Source organism: Grampus griseus (assembly GCF_964374135.1).
Source record: "Grampus griseus genome assembly, chromosome: 9".
In the NCBI taxonomy this organism is placed as follows: Eukaryota; Metazoa; Chordata; class Mammalia; order Artiodactyla; family Delphinidae; genus Grampus; species Grampus griseus.
The window spans coordinates 48,080,490-48,099,468 of record NC_139003.1 but is presented as its reverse complement, the minus strand read 5'-3'; the positions used below and the strand labels follow the sequence as shown (position 1 = coordinate 48,099,468).

The following is an 18,979-nucleotide window of genomic DNA, read 5'->3' as shown; positions in this document are numbered from 1 at the left end:
CGCATACCACCAAAAAAAAAAAAACTTCGGAGGGGACAAATGTGGGATTAAACTTTTAACCATAAATAGATTTCTTAGAGATATACAAATTTGTATTTCTAATTATGTTTCTGTGTTTCTCAAAATATTTTGTTATTGTTTCTAAGGTTCTTTTTGAAGTCTCACAAAGTTTAAAAATGGAAAATGAAGAATTTAAGAAGAGTTACAATGATGCTACATCCAAAGCCCTCCAGCTTGAGGAAGATATTGTGTCAGTCACACATAAAGCGATTGAAAAAGAAACTGAATTAGACAGGTATTCATGATGCTTTAAAAAAGTATCTTCGTGTTTTAAAACTGTTTTAAGAAAGTTGTTTTTGTCTATGTTAACGTTATTTGACTTTAACTCAGTTTAAAGGACAAACTCAGAAAGGCACAATATGAAAGAGAACAGCTTGAATGTCAGTTGAAGACAGAAAAGGATGAGAAGGAACTTTATAAGGTAATTTATTCTTTACATTTTTATTAGTTATCTTTTGCTGTGTAACATGTTACCCCAAAACTTAGTGGTCAGGAATTTGGGAGCAGCTTAGCTGAGTGGTTCTTGCTCAGGGTCTCTTGTGTAGTTGCAGTCAGGATGTTTGGCAAGGGCTGCAGTCAGCCAAAGGCTCAATTAGAACTGGAAAATCTGCTGTCAAAGTGGCTCACTCACATGACTTTTGGCAGGAGGCCCTTCAGTTTCTTGGAATGTTGCCTCTTCAGTGGCTGCTTGAATGTTCTCACAGTATGGCAGCCAGCTTCCCTCAGAGTGAGCTATACAAGAGAGAGCAAGGAGGAAGTCAGTGCATTTTATGACCTGGTCTCCAAGTTGTACACTGATGCTTCTTTATTTTATTAATTAGAAGCAAGTCACTCCAGCTGATACTCAGGAGAAGGAAATTAGGCTCCACTTCTTTAAGAGAGGAGAATCAAAGGTTTTGGGAGTATATTTTAAAGCTGCCTCATTGTGTATAGTCCCTAATTAGTTTTCAGGGAATTAAATTGCTGGTGTTTTAGATACTTAGCAGGTAATGTATAATAAGTCAAAGAGTTGTAATGGTAACAAGATACCTGTTTATCAGAATTTGTGCAACTAATTATTTTCCCCTTTTAAGAATATATAAACCTTAAGGAGAGCATTAATTTACTTCAGTGATGATCATGTTTTGGAGTTTGCCTTTTGGAATAATAATAATAATCTTCAGAGACTGTCATTTTAAAAAAGATCCTGTTGACAAATCTTCACCCTTTGAAGTTCTTTCCTCCTTTCCTTTTTAAGTGACTCTGCAGTAGGGTAGTGAGCTTTAGTTGTCAATAATGTCGTGGATGCGTATTGGGACTTACTTATTTTAAGTGGCTCATAAGCAGTTCCTGAAGGAAGTTCCAGATGAGGAATTTCAAGAACAGTCTGAGCTAAGTCAGTATTATTTGGATAGATTCAATCTCTTTATTAGATTAGAAAAGGACAGTACTCATTTATATATTGATATTATGGTATATATTAAAGATAAAACATAAAACTCTGCATATATTCAGTATTTGAGAGTCTCAATTTGTACTAAGAAACTAAAATATGATTTATTATGTTACCAGTGGGTTTCTTCCTCCTTCTCTTTAAAAAACAACTATTCATTTATTTATATACATTGATAAGCTAGATACCAACATTGGGTACCCAAGTATGAAATTTCAAATCTGTTCTGAGGATCACGTCTTTTTTCTTCCATTTTTATTGAGATATAATTGACATATAGCACTGTATAAGTTTATAGTATACAGCATAATGATTTGACTTGTATACTTGTATACATCATGGAATAATTACCACAATAAGTTTAGTGAACATTCATCATCTCATATAGGTATAAAATAAAAGATTTTTTTCCTTGTAATGAGAACTCTAAGGATTTACTCTCTTAATAACTTTGATATCAATATATAACATACAGCAGTGTTAATTTTAGCTATCATGTGGTACATTACATCCCTAGTACTTACTTATCTTATAACTGGAGGTTTGTACCTTTTGATTACTTTCATAATTCCCCCCTTCCCCCCACCCTCTGCCTCAGGTAACCACAAATCTGATCTCTTTTTTCACGAGTTTGTTTGTGAAGTTTAATTGACCTAGTTTCTGGTGCACAGCATAGTGATTTGATATTCCTGTACATTTCAAAATGATCACCACAATAAGTCTAGTTACCACCTGTCACTATACAAAGGTATTACATAATTATTGGCTATATTCCCCATGCTGTACACTTCATACCTGTGACCGATTTTATTTTGTAACTGGAAATTTGTACCTCTTAATCTTCCTCACCTGTTTCTCTCATCCTATCCCCTGTAGTCCAGCAACCACTTGTTTGGTCTCTTCATCTATGACTCTGTTTCTTTTTTATGTTTGTTCATTTGTTTTGTTTTTTAGATTCCACATGTAAGTGAAATAATATGATATTTATCTTTGACTTACTTCACTTAGCATAATACTGTCTAGATCTGTCCATGTTGTTGCAGATGGCAAGGTTTTTCTTTTTTTATGGCTGAGTAATAGTCCTCTGTGTGTGTGTGTGTGTGTGTGTGTGTGTGTGTGTGTGTGTGTGTGTGTGTGTGTGTTTATGTGTATGTATGTACACACCACGTCTTCTTTATCCATTCATCTATTGATGGGCATGAGGCGGGATGAATTGGGAGATTAGGATTGACATATATACACTATTGACACTATGTATAAAATAGATAACTAATGAGAATGTACTGTATAGCACAGGGAACTCAATGCTCTGTGGTGACCTAAATGAGAAAGGAAATCAAAAAAAGAGGGGATAAATGTATACGTATAGCTGATTCACTTTGCTGTACAATATAAACTAACACAATATTGTAAAGCAACTATACTCTAATTTAAAAAAAAAATGATAGGCACTTAGGTTGCTTCCATATCTTGGCTATTGTAGGTAATGCTGCAACATAGGGGTGCTTATAGCTTCTCAAATTAGTGTTTTGTTTTCTTCAGAGAAATACCCAGGAGTGGAATTGCTGGATCATACGGTTCTATTTTTAACTTTTTTTTTTAAGGTCACACTGTGTGGCATCTTAGTTCCCCAACCAGGGATCAACCCTGTGCCCCCTGCATTGGGAGCACAGAGTCTTAACTACTGGACCACCAGGGAAGTCCCTATTTTTAAATTTTTGAGGAACCTCCATACTGTTTTCCATAGTGACTGCACCAATTTACATTACCACTAACAGTGCAGGGGGGTTCCCTTTTCTCCACATTCTTGCCAACACTTGTTATTTGTTGTCTTTTTGATAGTAGCCATTCTGACAGGTGTGAGGTGATAATCTCATTGAGGTGGTATTTGATTTCTCTTTTCCTGATGATTAGTGATGTTGAACACCTTTTCATTTGCCTGTTGGTCATCTGTATATCTTCTTTGGAGAAATGTCTATTCAGGTTCTCTGCCCATTTTTTAATTGGGCTTGTGTTTTTGATGTTGAGTCGTATGCGTTCTTTGTAGATTTTAGATATTAACTCAATGTTGGTTGGATATATCACTTGCAAATATCTTCTCCCATTCAGTAGGTGGCCTTTTCATTTTGTTGACAGTTTCCTTTGCTGGGTAAAAGCTTTTTAGATTGACATAGTCCCATTTGTTTTATTTTTGCTTTTGATTCCCTTGCCTGAGGAGACACATCCAAAAAAATATGCTAAGACTGATGTCAAAAAGCATACTGCCTATGTTTTCTTCTAGAAGTTTTATGGTTTCAGGTTTTACATTTAAGTCTTTAATCCATTTTGAGTTTATATATGGTGTGAGAAAGTAGTTCAGTTTGATGATTCTGCATGTAGCTGTCCAGTTTTCCCAATACCATTTATTGAAGAGGTTGTCTTTTCCCTGTTGTAATATTCTTGCCTCCTTTGTTATAGATAAATTGCTTATATAAGTGTGAGTTCATTTCTGGGCTTTCTGTTCTGTTCCACTGATCTATGTGTCTGTCTTTTTTTTTTAATTTTTGGCTGCATTGGGTCTTCGTTGCTGTGCGCGGGCTTTCTCTAGTTGCGGCAAGGGAGGGCTACTCTTTGTTGCAGTGCGCGGGCTTCTCATTGCGGTGGCTTCTCTTGTTGCAGAGCACAGGCTCTAGGTGCGCGGGCTCTCAGTAGTTGTGGTGCACGGGCTCAGTTGCTCTGCAGCATGTGGGATCTTCCCAGACCAGTGATCGGACCCGTGTCCCCTGCATTGGCAGGCAGATTATTAACCACTGCGCCACCAGGGAAGTCCCAAAGTTGTTTTTTGGGGGGGGGGGTGCGGTGTGCCTCGAGGCATGTGGGATCTTATTTCCCTGACCAGGGATCGAACCCATGCTCCCTGCAGTGGAAGCTGGAGTCTTACTACTGGACCACCAGGCAAGTCCTAGGTGTCTGTTTTTTGTGCAGTACCATACTGTTTTGATTACTGTAGCTTTGTAGTATACAAAGTATAGTTAATGTGATATACTGCATTAAAAAATTGAAGGATAAAGATCGTATGATCATCTCAGTAGATGCAGAAAAAGCTTTTGACAAAATTCAGCATTCATTTGTGGTAAAACCTCAAGTGGGTATAGAGGGAACATACCTCAACATAATAAAAGCCATATATGACAAGCCTACAGCTAACATTGTAATGTACTCAGTGGTGAAAAGCTTGAAAGCACTTCCTTTAAGATCAGGAACAAGCCAAGGATGCTCACTCTGACTATGTTTATTCCATATAGTATTGGAAGTCCTAGCCACAGCAGTCACACAAGAAAAAGAAAAGGAATCCAAATTGGAAAGGAAGTAGTAAAACTGTCACTGTTTGCAGATGACATGATACTATATACAGAAAATCCTAAAGATGCCACCAAAAAACTACTATTCCTCAATGAGTTTGGTTAAGTTGAAAGGTACAAAATTAATATATGGAAATATGTTGCATTTCTATATACTAACAACAAACTCTTGGAAAGAGAAATTAAGAAAACAATCCCATTTACAATCAAAAAGAATAAAACAGGAAAAAATCTAAGGAGTTACAAGCTCTTTACTGGGAAAACTATGAGACATTGATGAAAGAAATTGAAGATGACACAAACAAATGGAAAGATATGCTGTGCTTATGGACTGGAAGAATATACATTGTTAAAATGACCATACTACCCAAGGCAATCTACAGATTCAGTGCATTCCTATTAAAATATCTATGGTGTTTTTCACAGAACTAGAACAAATAATTCTAAAATCTATATGGAAACACAACAGACCCTGAATAGCCAAAACAATCCTGAGAAGAACAAAGCTGGAGGTGTCATGTTCCCTTATTTCAAACTATACCACAAAGCTACAATAATTTCCTTCTTATTTTGGGGGGGTGGTTAATTTTTTTTTAGTCTTTAAAATTTTTTGCCTTTAAAATAAAAAATTTGAGTCCACTGTGCACCTCATTGCAGAGCATAGATAGGAACATTTTGCATGTCATGGGTTATACCCATTCTGTTTCTTGGAACAGCCATCCCTGGAGCGTGAGCGAGTGAGTGAGTGAGTGAGTGTGTGTGTGTGTCTGTACCATCCCCGGAGCGTGAGAGTGTGTGTGTGTGTGTGTGTGTGTATACCATCCCCGGAGCGTGAGTGTGTGTGTGTGTGTGTGTGTGTGTACGTACCATCCCCGGAGCGTGAGAGTGTGTGTGTGCCATCCCCTGAGTGTGAGTGTGTGTGTGTGTGTACCATCCCCGGGGCGTGAGAGTGTGTGTGTGTGTGTGTGTGTGTGTGTGTGTACCATCCCCGGAGCGTGAGTGTGTGTGTGTGTGTGTGTACCATCCCCGGAGCGTGAGAGAGTGTGTGTGTGTGTGTGTGTGTGTGTGTGTGTACCATCCCCGGAGTGTGAGAGTGTGTGTGTGTGTGTCTCCCCCAGAATAGGAAGGAAAATAGTGAAGACTCACTGGTGGATGATTTTATGATTTGACTTTAAGGAAAAGTGCCCAGGTATAATGTTTGGTTTTTGAACAGTTGGATACAGTGTCTTTGTTTTTTTTGCTTTTTTTGCAAACTACTTTCAAATGCAGTTTTTTAAAGTTATAAAGGATTTTTTAACTAAATGAAGATTTTGCATCTGTAATAATTTTTTATTTAATGTTACTATGAATTTCAGTGATAATGTTTCAGTTTTGGGCCAGGAAAAGACCTGGGCATTATTTCTCTGGATAATTAAGTACTTTCCATGTTGTTTCTCTGTTAGAACAGTGGGAGATAATTGGGTAAATAGCATGTCTATGTTTTCAATCATTTTACTTCAATAATAAATTAAATAAAAATGAATTCTGAAGGTATACTAGTTAGTATTGGGAAGGGTTTAGGAAGGTCCTAAGTAAACCAGGACCTCGTTTACTTACTTTTCTTACCTGGTTTAATGCTTGAGAGGTGTAATGATAATTAGAATGACTTATTTTGGAAAGAGGAAAACTTTTCCCTGAAGCTGTCACCTTTCCATCCTGCCTTTCTTTTCTCTTTTCTATCCTGAGAAACAGTACTTCCAATGTTTTGTAAAGGGTTGACAAGTACATTTTAGGGTAAATCCAGAATTTATTTTTCTTTTACTGCTCTAAATTATTTATTCCTTATATTCCTTTTTTCTTACTTTCTGCAAAGATTTTGTGTGTCTCTGTTGTACACCTGAATGACGAGTCCTGTGCCTAAGACTTGGGAGGGAGGAAGGGAAAGAACGAGTGTCTTGGGGGTTTATTCTTTTACAGTGTGCTAATATCTCCTGTTTTCTGTAAGAATTAGCAGTTGGGATCAAAGTGACTCTGAAATTTCCATTTGAATACACTCTCTCCCAACCTCCCAGTGTCCTGAACAGTATTTCATTTATATGCATGTATGCCGAAAATTGGAAGTAAAACTTCCCTAGGGATTTTTGTTTTGTGTTTTTTTGGCAAGGAGATTCCATTTACCGAGTGTGGTAAGACCTACTATACTGTTAATCTCAGAAACATACTTTCCCTTTCAAATTGTTCTCATGAGTAACCAAATAGTTTCCTTTGCCTCTCTCCTCTAACCCCTGTTGGATCATGTGACCCATCCCTGGCCTAACAGAATTTAGAGGGATTGGTAAAAAGTGCTTTCATGAGCTGATGATTATGAAAATTGGGTAGTGTTTTTAAATTGATGCTGCAAAGGTCTTGGCTGCTGATACCTTTAGATTATCTGGAGTTATATTCTTTCATTGTGAACAGGAATTAGTCTTCAGCATTGCATACATTAAGAGTAAAGTGCAAGAAGTATGTTAATTCATTTCTCTTTGATGCTCTTAACCAAAGCAAGGTACTCTTTATAGTGGAAACCAGATACTTGTACTCTTTATAATTTCAGTTATGGAATTTGATTTGTGTATATGCTATGAACAACAGCAGCCAAAGTCCCTGGAAGAATCAATATAGTTGGGTTAATTAATCAACAAATATGTTTTTAGGCACACAGGAAGTAAATGACATAGTATTTTTTCATAAGTAAAAAATTGAATTGCTTAAGATGTTCTTGAATGTATTCCTTTAGTTTTCCAGAATCTGGTCTTTATATATGAATATGCCTGTAACGTAATGTTTCCCCAAAAGAACAACCAAATTCATTTGTAATTTTAAAGAGAACTAACTTAAAATCATCAAAGGAAAAGACTTTAGAGATCAGGTAGTGTTAGACCTTAGAATTAATCTCTTTGGAAAACTAAAACAGCAACAACACCCAATTCAGAAAAGCTGTGTTCTGCGCCCTCGTACTTGGCTAGTCATTTGGCAGAATTTGGGTCTCCTGACTTCTCATCTAGTGAATCTTCCCTTCTCTTGGATCATATTTGGGTTAGAGATAAATAGTAATATTTTAAACTTTGAGTAACTTAGGTTATAGAGTTAGAAAGAATATTCTTGACATTTTCAAGCACTGTTTCAGGTACATTTGAAGAATACAGAAATAGAAAATACCAAGCTTGTGTCAGAGGTCCAGACTTTAAAGAATTTAGATGGGAACAAAGAAAACATGATTACTCATTTCAAAGAAGAGATTAGCAGACTGAAGTTCTGTTTGACTGAAAAGGAGAATCTACAGAGGGCTTTCTTGCTTACAACCTCAACTAAGGTAAGTACGTTTGCAATATGTATTTGAAGATTGTAAAATATTATCTCTATTAAACGTATACAGTATGGTCGTTTTTATTTTTAATCTTTCCTCCCCCAGCTTTTTTGGAAAAAGTTCAAACTTATAGAAGAGTTGAAAGAACAGAAAAATGAATACATATATATCCTTAAATATTTTGCTATCTTTATCTCCCCCATTTATATGCCTTCTCCTCCTCACCCCAGCCATTTGAAAGTCAGTTGCAGGCATTATGACATTTCACCCTAAATACTTTAGCATGTTTCTCTTATTAACAAGTACATTCTTCTGTATAACCGTAATACCATTATGACATCTAAGGAATTTTATATTGATACAATATTCATGTTCGTATATAGTTTTAGTCCACATTCAAATTGTCCCACGTGTATTTTTGCATAACCTTTAAAATTGCTTGATCCCTGGTAGTCAGAGATCACACATTAATGATTATTATTGTGTTCTTGGTCTGCTTTAATCTAGAACAGTGTCCCTATACTGTTTGTCTTTTATAACATTGATATTTTTTAAGAATTCAGGCTTGTCTGAGAGAATATTCCATAATCTAGATTTGTCTGTTGTTTCATGACTAGATTCAGGTCGAAGATTTTTGGCAAGAAAAGGTGTAGATGATGTTTTGTATATTCTGGTGCAATCACATCAAAAGTCATGTAATATCAATTCCATTCTTGCTGATATTAGGTTTAATCATGTGTTTAAAGTTATGTCTGGTTGTCTCTCCATATATTGGTGCCTTTCTCTCTTTGTGATTATTGAGTAATCTGTGGGGTAATACTTTGAGATCATGTGAACATCCTACTCCCCAATACTCTTTGACCCAGTGTTTTTTATCCCTTCATGATCCTTTCCTGCATCAGTTATTGAATTAATGATTACAAAACGGTGATTTTAAAAATTCTGTCATTCCTTTTATGTTTATTAGTAGGTATTCTTTTATTATAATGAGGTGGTTCCCTGTTGCCCTCTCCCCTTTTTTTATATCACTATAGACTGATTCTTTTTTGTTCAGTATATTATACATCAGCGGTCCCCAACCTTTTTGGCACCAGGGACCGGTTTCGTGGAAGACAGTTTTTTTCTCGGGGGTGGAGGTGGGGGTGGGATGGTTTGGGCTGATTCAAGCACATTACATTTATTGTGCACTTTATTTCTATTATTATTACACTGTAATATATAATGAAATAATTATACAACTCATCATAATGCAGAATCAGTGGAAGCCCTGAGCTTGTTTTCCTGCAACTAGATGCTCCCATCTGGGGGTGACGGGAGACAGTGACACCTGAAGTGTGTTGCTTATGTCCAGTCTACTCTGTAAGATGCAGCTTCATTGTCACTTGCCACTCATTGATAGGGTTTTGATATGAGTCTGCAAGCAGTTGATTTACTGTGGTGTCTGTGCAGTCAAGCCTCTCTGCTAATGATAATCTGTATTTGCAGCTGCTCCCCAGAGCTACCGTCAGCGCCTCAGCTCCACCTCAGATCACCAGGCATTAGATGCTCATAAGGAGCATGCAACCTAGATCCCTCGCATGCGCAGTTCACAGTAGGTTCGTGCTCCTATGAGAATCTAATGCCTATGCTGATCTGACAGGAGGCAGAGCTCAGGTGGTAATGTGAGTGCTGGGGAGCGGCTGTAAATACAGATGAAGCTTCGCTTGCTTGCCTGCCGCTCACCTCCTGCTGTGTGGCCCGGTTCCTAACAGGCCTTGGACTGCTAATGGTCTGTGGCCGGGAGTTGGGTACCCCTGTTATACATCATCATTATTCTTTTTCATACTCAAATTGTCCTATATTTAGCTAGGGGGGAACCTTCTCAAACCTGCTCTTGTGTCTTTCTGATATGTCCCCCTAATGCTTTGAATGCTTCCTTGTTTTGTGGTAGAACTGTGTATTACAGTTTTAGTTTCGGCTCCAGATCTGCTATTACCCATTTCTCCAAAGAGCCTGATTTTTTTCATTAGTGAAGGGTATTTTGAAGCCAAGCCACTGGATCCTTTTGCTACTTTGCACTTTCAATAGACAGACACTTTAAGTCTTAAATTTATATTGATATCTCCAGTTCAAATTCAGTATCTCCTAGGGTTCTTCCTTATCTTCCTCCATTACATATTTATGTATCTCTTCTCCCAGTGTGAGAACCCTTGTTTCCAAAACGTATCTATTCATGTTTTCTAACCAGCTGTACATACCAGTAGTTTCAGAATTATTATATCAATGCCACTTCTAACAGTATGTCTACTGAATAAAATTAAGATCTTTTCCAGCTCTTTTATCTTAGAGTATTTCACTAAGGATGTACAGAGTACCATGTTCAAAGGTTACTTGAATTAATTTTTTTAACATATTTATGTTATGAATTTGTAATACAGTTCAGTTTTTTTGTTTTCTCCTAAACTTTTTCTTTAATTTTATTTTTTGAATATGTAAAATAGTTGTATCATTCACAGTCAAAATGAAACAAAAAAATTTACTCTTCCCTAAAAAACTCCTTTCTTACCTGTACCCATAGGTAAACATTTTCACTAGTTTCCAGTTTTTTCTTATGTTTGTTTTTGCAAAAATAAGCTTGGTGTATGTGTGTGCATGCACACACCCTTCTCTATCCCCTTCTTTCTTAAAAGTACCGTGCTATTTATACTCCTTTTCACTTTGCTTTTTTTTCAGTGAACAGTATAGACTGGAAATCATTCCCTAGCAGTTCATAGAGATCTTCCTAATTTTTTAAAAAATGGCTGTGTAATACTACATTGTTTAGATTTACCTTGATTTATTCATTAACTTTTATGGATGGAGTATTATGTGGTTTTTAGTAGTTTGCTAATAAATACACTCAGATATAGTTAATGTAACACTTAAAACATCAGATGTGCATGATATTTAGAATTAATGATTAAGACCCAAGTTACTTTTCAGGGTATTGAATATAGCAGATGCAGACAGGAAGGTGAAAAGCATGTTTGATTGTTTATTTGTTATTTAATAAGATGCTACTTAAGCAAGACTTCTGTGAGGAAAGCATAGGTATAGAAGTACCTGGAGAAATTGATGCCTGGTTGTTAAAACTTTTTAAAAAATTATAAAAGCAATACAAAAATCATGGTTATAAAAAAATTTGAGTAGTATGTGAGGGTACAAGGTAAAAGTAACCAATATCATTTCCCAGATATATTATTATAGTAATTTTACTAGAAATCTGTGAATGTACATACAATATTTATATTTTAACAGAAATGAGAATATAGTGTTACAAAAACCTTTAAAAAATTTATGGAATGTCTAGACATCTTGCAGTATGAGTTCACACACAGATCTTCCTCATTCATTAGAACAGCTTTGTAGGGAATTCCCTGGTGATGCAGTAGTTAAGACTCCACGCTTCCACTGCTGGGGGCCTGGGTTCGATCCCTGGAACTAAGATCCTGCAAGCCGCGAGGCCAAAAAAACCCCCAGCTTTGTATTATCTCTCCTTTATTTAACAGCTGTGTAGTATGCAATTGTTTTTAGTTTTAGTGTACAACCCTTAGGTATTATAAGCATGATGGCAGTAAACATTCTTGTACAGATATCTAGGCATGTGTATAAATCTGTAGAATAACTTCCTCAAAGTGCAATTGCCAGGTTGAATGTTTACATTTTCTGTTATTTTCAAATTGCCTTTCAAAAAAATTAATGTATCAACAGGGTATGACATATACTGCTGCTAGTAATGGTTGCATAGGCTTTCATTGTGTGGAGGATATATCATAGTTTGTTTACAATAAATTCCCATTTAGACCTTTGATTTTTAATAATTTTTCATAATCTTAATATTTTACTGGATCCCTGCAAAACTAATCCTGCAAAACTAAACCTATGTCCATACCCTTTAATCAGAAACTCATGAAAATTAAATTGATAGATCAAAAGCCATGTGCTTTTTAAAGGTGTCGATGATTGTTTCAAAAATCTGATAAGAATGGTTACCACTTATAGATTATATGAGCCCACATGTTTGTAAATGTGCCAGTTTTCCTAAACCATCCAAATATTAGAGCATTACTTTTTTTCAGTCTTTGTTAGCTTGAAAGAGGATGAATGGTATTTGTTTTACCTTCTTTATTTGAATATTTTAGTTAAATATTTTTTCTATGTATAATAGCCGTTTATTTTAAAGAAATTTCACGTTCATGCCTTTCTCCATATTTTTCCTTTTTTGGGTTTTTTTTTTTCTTTTCTTTTGCGGTACACGGGCCTCTCACTGTTGTGGCCTCTCCCGTTGCGGAGCACAGACTCCGGATACGCAGGCTCAGTGGCCATGGCTCACAGGCCCAGCTGCTCCGCGGCATGTGGGATCCTCCCGGACCGGGGCACGAACCCGTGTCCCCTGCATCGGCAGGCGGACTCTCAACCACTGTGCCACCAGGGAAACCCTTTTTTTTCTTTTTTGGTTTAAAATTTTTCCATTTCTTATTGATTAGAAAATCTGTTTATATCAGAGTATTATACATTTTTTGAATATATTACAAATAATTTTCTTCTAGTTCTCTTTTTTGCTTTTTTCCCTTCTGATATATAGAAGCTGATAACATTTATATATTAGCTCTATTAGTGTTATACTTAGAAAGATTTTCTTCACCCCAGCATTACATAAATAATCATTTACATTTCCTTCTAAGTAGCTAACAGTTTAAAAACCGCGAATGGGTTGCACTTTTTGAGTTTACATTATTTCTAATACAGAGATAAAAATAGGAATGTTAAATAAACTAGATTTATTGAGCTTATAATGTATGTTTAATATTAAAGGAAATAATTTTATCATGGCAATTTTTATTTTATTTTTTATAAATTTATTTATTTGGCTTTGTTGGGTCTTTGTTGCTGTGCGTGGGCTTTCTCTAGTTGCGGCGAGCGAGTGCTACTCTTTGTTGCGGTGCGCGGGCTTCTCCTTGCCGTGGCTTCTCTTGTTGTGGAGCACGGGCTCCAGGCACACGGGCTTCAGTAGTTGTGGCACACGGGCTTAGTTGCTCCGCAGCATGTGGGATCTTCCCAGACCAGGGCTCGAACCCGTGTCCCCTGCAATGGCAGGCAGATTCTTAACCACTGCGCCACCAGGGAAGCCCTATCATGGCAATTTTAACTTTTTAAAGATACTTTTAGGTTTGGTAAGAGGTGCTAATGTAATGGTATATTAATATTATATTGGATATGTTATAGGTTAGCTCATAGGAAACATTTTTTTAACCAACATTTTTGGAGTTACAAAGAAGTTTTTGTAATTATTGCTTATCATAAAAAATGAGGGTCAGCAGTTGTAGCTGGAGAGATTCTGGGGGACAGAAGCTTCCATTCGGGTCTCTATTTAGCTAAGCATTGGTTATGTTGCCTGACTTTCTGTACTTCAGGTTTGTCACGTATAAAGTGATAGTAGTGATGCGTTGGGTTGTTATATGGGGGTCTCTAAAACAAAGTCACATCTTAAATTTTTTATAGACATACATACTTCATCTAAGTCATGAATAGAAAAGCAATATTTAATTTAAAATTTTAGATCTGTTGAAATAGGAATAAATATCGTTTCTGCTTCTGTTTTTTACGTGAATGGTTTAATTACAAATATATTTATCTGCCTTTCTTCAGGAAGATACAGTTTTTTTCAAGGAGCAACTTCGTAAAGCAGAGGAACAGGTTCAGGCAACTCGGCAGGAAGCTGTCTTTCTGGCTAAAGAACTTAGCGATGCTGTAAACGTGCGGGATAAGACGATGGCAGATCTGCACACTGCACGCTTGGAAAATGAGAGAGTGAAAAAGCAGTTAGCTGATGCAGTGGCAGAGCTTAAACTAAGTGCTGTGAGAAAAGACCAGGTAAAGCGGGTTAATTTTGAATTTCCATTTTGGTCAAAAACTCACGATAAGCTTATGAAAGAGAATTGAGTTATGTTAAAATAATTGAGGTCAGATTCCTGGTCACAATTTTAAATTGCCATTCATTTTGTTTTAGTCATTGTAACTTCTTGGGTTGAAATTAATGCAGGCTTTAAGAAAAACTTCTGTAAGCAAATTCCTAATTGTTAGTAAAAATGCTCTATTATTGTTAATTAAACTTTCTGATGTGAGGTATATATTGCTTTGTTTAGAATTTATTTACTAGCTGCATAAAATGATACTATAGTTATTTAACAGGATATGCTTGCTTCTCAGGAGATAGAATATTCTTTTCAAGTGTTTGGTTTTTGTTTGTTTGTTTTTTAATGAACCTTAGTCCTAGGAATATAAAGCTGGATTTGTTAGGAGACCTAATGTGACTCTGTAGCCAAAACTCCAAAACAAATAAAAACTAAGAGCCAGAAAGAAAAAAGCGAAAAGAAAGTTGGATTTACTACTACATTATGAGATATGAGATTTTTATGTTTCTCTTAGAGGAAGAGTTTATTTCTCTCTTAGGAAAAGACTGATACACTGGAACACGAACTGAGAAGAGAAGTTGAAGATCTGAAACTTCGTCTTCAGATGGCAGCAGATCATTACAAAGAAAAATTCAAGGAATGCCAGAGGCTCCAAAAACAAATAAACAAACTTTCAGACCAATCAGTAAGTATAATTGAATTCATCAGAGTAAAATAATTCCTTTATCAATATTTTTGTTTACAAATCAAATTTACAATGTTATACCCTTTGAATATAATTCCTCTCTGCTTCATTTCACATTACTGGCCTAATATTGTAGTGATAATTTTTTTAAAATCTGGAATTTTTATTTGTTGGAGAAATGTTCTGTTTTGTAACATTTAGGTCAGTTAGTAAAGTGATGTGTGTAACTTTAGTGTTTGTTGGGCTTTAAGACAGCAGCAGCTTTGTGGACTTTCAGGATTTATTTATATGATGCATGGTTGCTGAAGGAGGGAAGTGTAACTCATTTAACCATTGATTGTTAACATTTTGAATAGGCTAATAACAGTAGTGTCTTCACAAAGAAAATTGGGAGTCAGCAGAAAGTGAATGATGCCTCAATAAACACAGACCCAGCTACTACTGCCTCTACGCTTGATGTAAAGCCACCACCTTCTACAGGTAAAAATCTTTTAGACTTTTTGTATAAAGTGTCCTGCCTTGAAAAGTATTTATACTCATTTATACTGCCTGTTCCATGTGTCAGAATTTTAGGGAGCTTTTAAAAAAATCCTTCTAAGTGAGGGATTGAGGCAAAGGGAAAGTAAAGGTCTAAAAGCAAAGGGAAAGTAAAGGTCTAAAAGTAAGTCATGCATGTGGTGAATATACAAAATGTGAGTGTGAACTAGTATTTATCTTCGGGAACATGGTTAATCAAATGAGCTAGTGTTTGTAAGTGCAAATGCTTATAGTATTTGATCTATAGGAAGAGAGCCAAGAATTGAATTTTTAATTAATATTCTAACACTGGAATTCTGAACCATTTATGGCACTTTAATTGTACCATTCTGTGGGGGAAAACTTAAAAATCCCTTTAATTCTATTCATGTTTCTCTCTTTCTTGCCTTTTTTTTGTTTTTGTTTTGTTTTGGCTGCTTTGGATCATTAGGGTACTTTCCTCATTAGTGTACCTGTTGGTAGATAAGTTAAATATTTTATTAGTTTATTAACTTACAGAACAGATTAGAGAGACATAGTGAATACATGAACAACATGAAAATTTAAATTAACTCTAGGTTTTCAGTTGTCCTAATGTCTTTTTTCACCTTATGTTAAAGATTTGACAATAACAAAAATAAATACTAGAGCATGTAAAGTATATTTAATTGTGTAGTGTTTGGGGCAATTGGTGTTTTAGACTTTTTAAATGTATTATAAGTTTCCTATACTATTAAATATTTAGATTCAACTGCTGTAGAACAGGATCCTGCCTTCTATTTCTATATATCCTGTGTAGTACCAAGAAAGGTGTTATATTGACTTAAAGACTTATTGAATAGTAGCGAAGGACTAGAAAAATGATTTAATATGTATTCTCAAAAGAGTATGGCTTTCCTATATATCTATTAAGTATATAGAGAACAATTTCTGTGCCATTTTAGAACTATTTTTAGCTAGTTAAAAAAATAATGATTTTTCAAATTATTGAATGAAAAAATTAAAATTAAAAAAAATTCTCATCTAATGTTTATATTGTCCTCTATTTAGAGTATTAATAGATGGTTTAAAATAGATGTTTCTCTCCTTTAGTATTCCATTTATTATATTTCACAGTATACTGACCCTCAAGTTATTCTGACCAAGAAGATAATACAAGGATCAAAATAATTTTTAATAATCTTTTAATTTTCTTCCTTGTTATAGCTGAGATAGATTTTGACAATCTAACTAAGGGACAAGTCTCTGAAATGACCAAAGAAATTGCTGCAGAAAAGTATAATAAATGTAAACAACTCTTGCAGGTAAGCTAGCTCTCTTGTAAGATAAAGATTTATCAAATGTAATGGCTTAGCTTATCTTTATTGTTTTGATTGATGGGTATCCCAGGGTTTCTTTTTTATACCCATATGCTGATATTTAGTTTCACTTTTGAGATGATAAGTGGAGGTTGTTCTGTGTACCTGTTCTTGTAGGCATGTGTGTAAAATCATGATCCTTGGGAATTCCTTGGTGGTCCACTGGTTAGGATTTGGCACTTTCACTGCCGTGGGCCTGGGTTCGATCCCTGGTTGGGGAACTAAGATCCCACAAGCTGCACAGCATGGGCCAAAAAAAAAAAAAAAAAAACACGATCCTAAAACTGTTGTTTTCTGTTACCCTGATGTCCTTCTCTTGATAATGGACAAGTGATTAATTGAGGTTGCTGTTGGATATTGTCTGTCTTCTTCTTCTGATAAGGATACATGAAAAATGTTTGAACTGCATAAAAGGGAAGTATTGTTTTTTACACTTACTGTAATAATAGCAAAGACTTTCACCACATCCTAAAGTGACTAGATTTGTAAAGTGGAAAAAAAGGAATGGTACCCAAATGAGTGGTTGCCTTTATGGTATTATTTTGATTATATTAAACTATTATTCAAACATTTAAGTTTTGCAACTTCCTAGTAGTATTCACTCCTGGCGTATTTAAAGGACAAAGGGAAAATACTTCTCATTTGTACCTGATTTGGGGAAGAGAGGAAAAGATGTTTTGTGTATGTTTTTCATTCGTTCAATTAAATATTTTTTTGTGTGTTTGTTTCTCTGTTCATGTGGAGAGGAGAGGGATAATTTTTAGAGCCATATAAGGAAATTCATATATTATTATAGTAATTAACTTAAAATATTTTATGTTACTGTCTTGATAATATTAGTTTAATGTAATCCTTTAATCAGACTTTGAACTGAACATTTTTGTTGCTTCAGAAGATCCCTCTGTAGAGGGTTGATTAGAACAGTTTTACCCTGAGGTCAAAGTAGTTGCTTATAAGGGACTAACCTACTTTTTAGTAAGTATGAAACAATTTTGGATGAATATTTTTTAAAATCTCATTATATAGTATTATTGAAAGGAAGATAGAGTATTCTTTCAAGCTAGAAACTTCCTCAAGGTAATTTTTTTTTTTTTACAACTGTGTTGTAGTACAGTTGAAATTCAGTAAACTGCATATATTTAAGGTCTGCAGTTTGTTCAGTTTTGCTATATATATATATATATATATGTATATACTTGTGGAACTATCACAGTGTCAAGCTAATGAACATTTCCATTACTCCATTAGCTTTTTTGTACTCATTTACAACTCATCCCTCCCTCTCTCACCACTCCTGGGAAACCATTGGCTTGCTTTCTGCCACTATAGATTAGCCTATCTTTTGTCCCGTTTCTATAAATGGAATCATATGATATGTTCTTCTTTTCCTGTCCCCTTTTAGCACAGTTATTTTGAGATTTGTTTATGTTGTTGCTTGTTATTGGTAGTTTATTCCTTTGTTGGTTTGTTTGTTTTTTAATACATTTTATTTATTTAAAAAAATTTTAACATCTTAATTGGAGTATAATTGCTTTACAATGGCGTGTTAGTTTCTGCTTTATAACAAAGTGAATCAGTTATACATATACATATGTTCCCATATCTCTTCCCTCTTGCATCTCCCTCCCTCCTACCCTCCCTATCCCACACCTCTAGGTGGTCACAAAGCACCGAGCTGATCTCCCTGTGCTATGAGCTGATCTCCCTGTGCTACGCGGCTGCTTCCCACTAGCTATCTGTTTTACATTTGGTAGTGTATATATGTCCATGCCACTCTCTCACTTTGTCCCAGCTTACCCTTCCCCCTCCTTGTGTCCTCAAGTCCATTCTCTAGTAGGTCTGTGTCTTTATTCCCGTCTTGCCCCTAGGTTCTTCATGACCATTTTTTTTTTTTAGATTCCATATATATGTGTTAGCGTACGGTATTTGTTTTTCTCTTTCTGACTCACTTCATATAGTTTATTCCTTTTTATTGTGAGTTCATCTTCTGCCATTTAAAAAATTGGGTTCATCTTATTATTGAGTTGTAAGTGTTCTTTATTCCAGATACAAGTCCTTTGTCAGATATGTGGGGTAAATATTTTCTCCCAGTCTGTGGCTTGCCTTTTTATTTCCTTAATGGTGTTTTTAGAAAAAATTTTAGTTTTGCTGAAGTACAGATTATCAATTTATTGTTTATGTGTTCTTTGTATGTTCTAAGAAAACATTTACTACTCCAACTTGTAATGATTTTCTCTTGTTTTCTAGAAGTTTTGTAGTCTTAGGTTCTTTTAGGCCTGTTAACCATTTTAAGTTTATTTTTGTGTATGGTGTGAGGTGTGGTATG

The 18,979-nt window shown here is 35.4% G+C and overlaps 1 protein-coding gene across 1 annotated transcript in view; it reads left to right on the top strand.

Annotated features, from left to right (window-relative positions):
* Positions 1-18,979, top strand: part of TAX1BP1 (Tax1 binding protein 1) — an 88,503-nt gene that overhangs the window by 41,800 nt on the left and 27,724 nt on the right. The window contains exons 6-12 of the mRNA XM_082661957.1: positions 147-295; positions 391-481; positions 7,982-8,167; positions 13,829-14,053; positions 14,633-14,779; positions 15,136-15,259; positions 16,502-16,599. Of these exons, the coding sequence (XP_082518083.1) occupies positions 147-295; positions 391-481; positions 7,982-8,167; positions 13,829-14,053; positions 14,633-14,779; positions 15,136-15,259; positions 16,502-16,599 (1,020 nt within the window). The remainder of the gene's footprint in view (positions 1-146; positions 296-390; positions 482-7,981; positions 8,168-13,828; positions 14,054-14,632; positions 14,780-15,135; positions 15,260-16,501; positions 16,600-18,979) is intronic.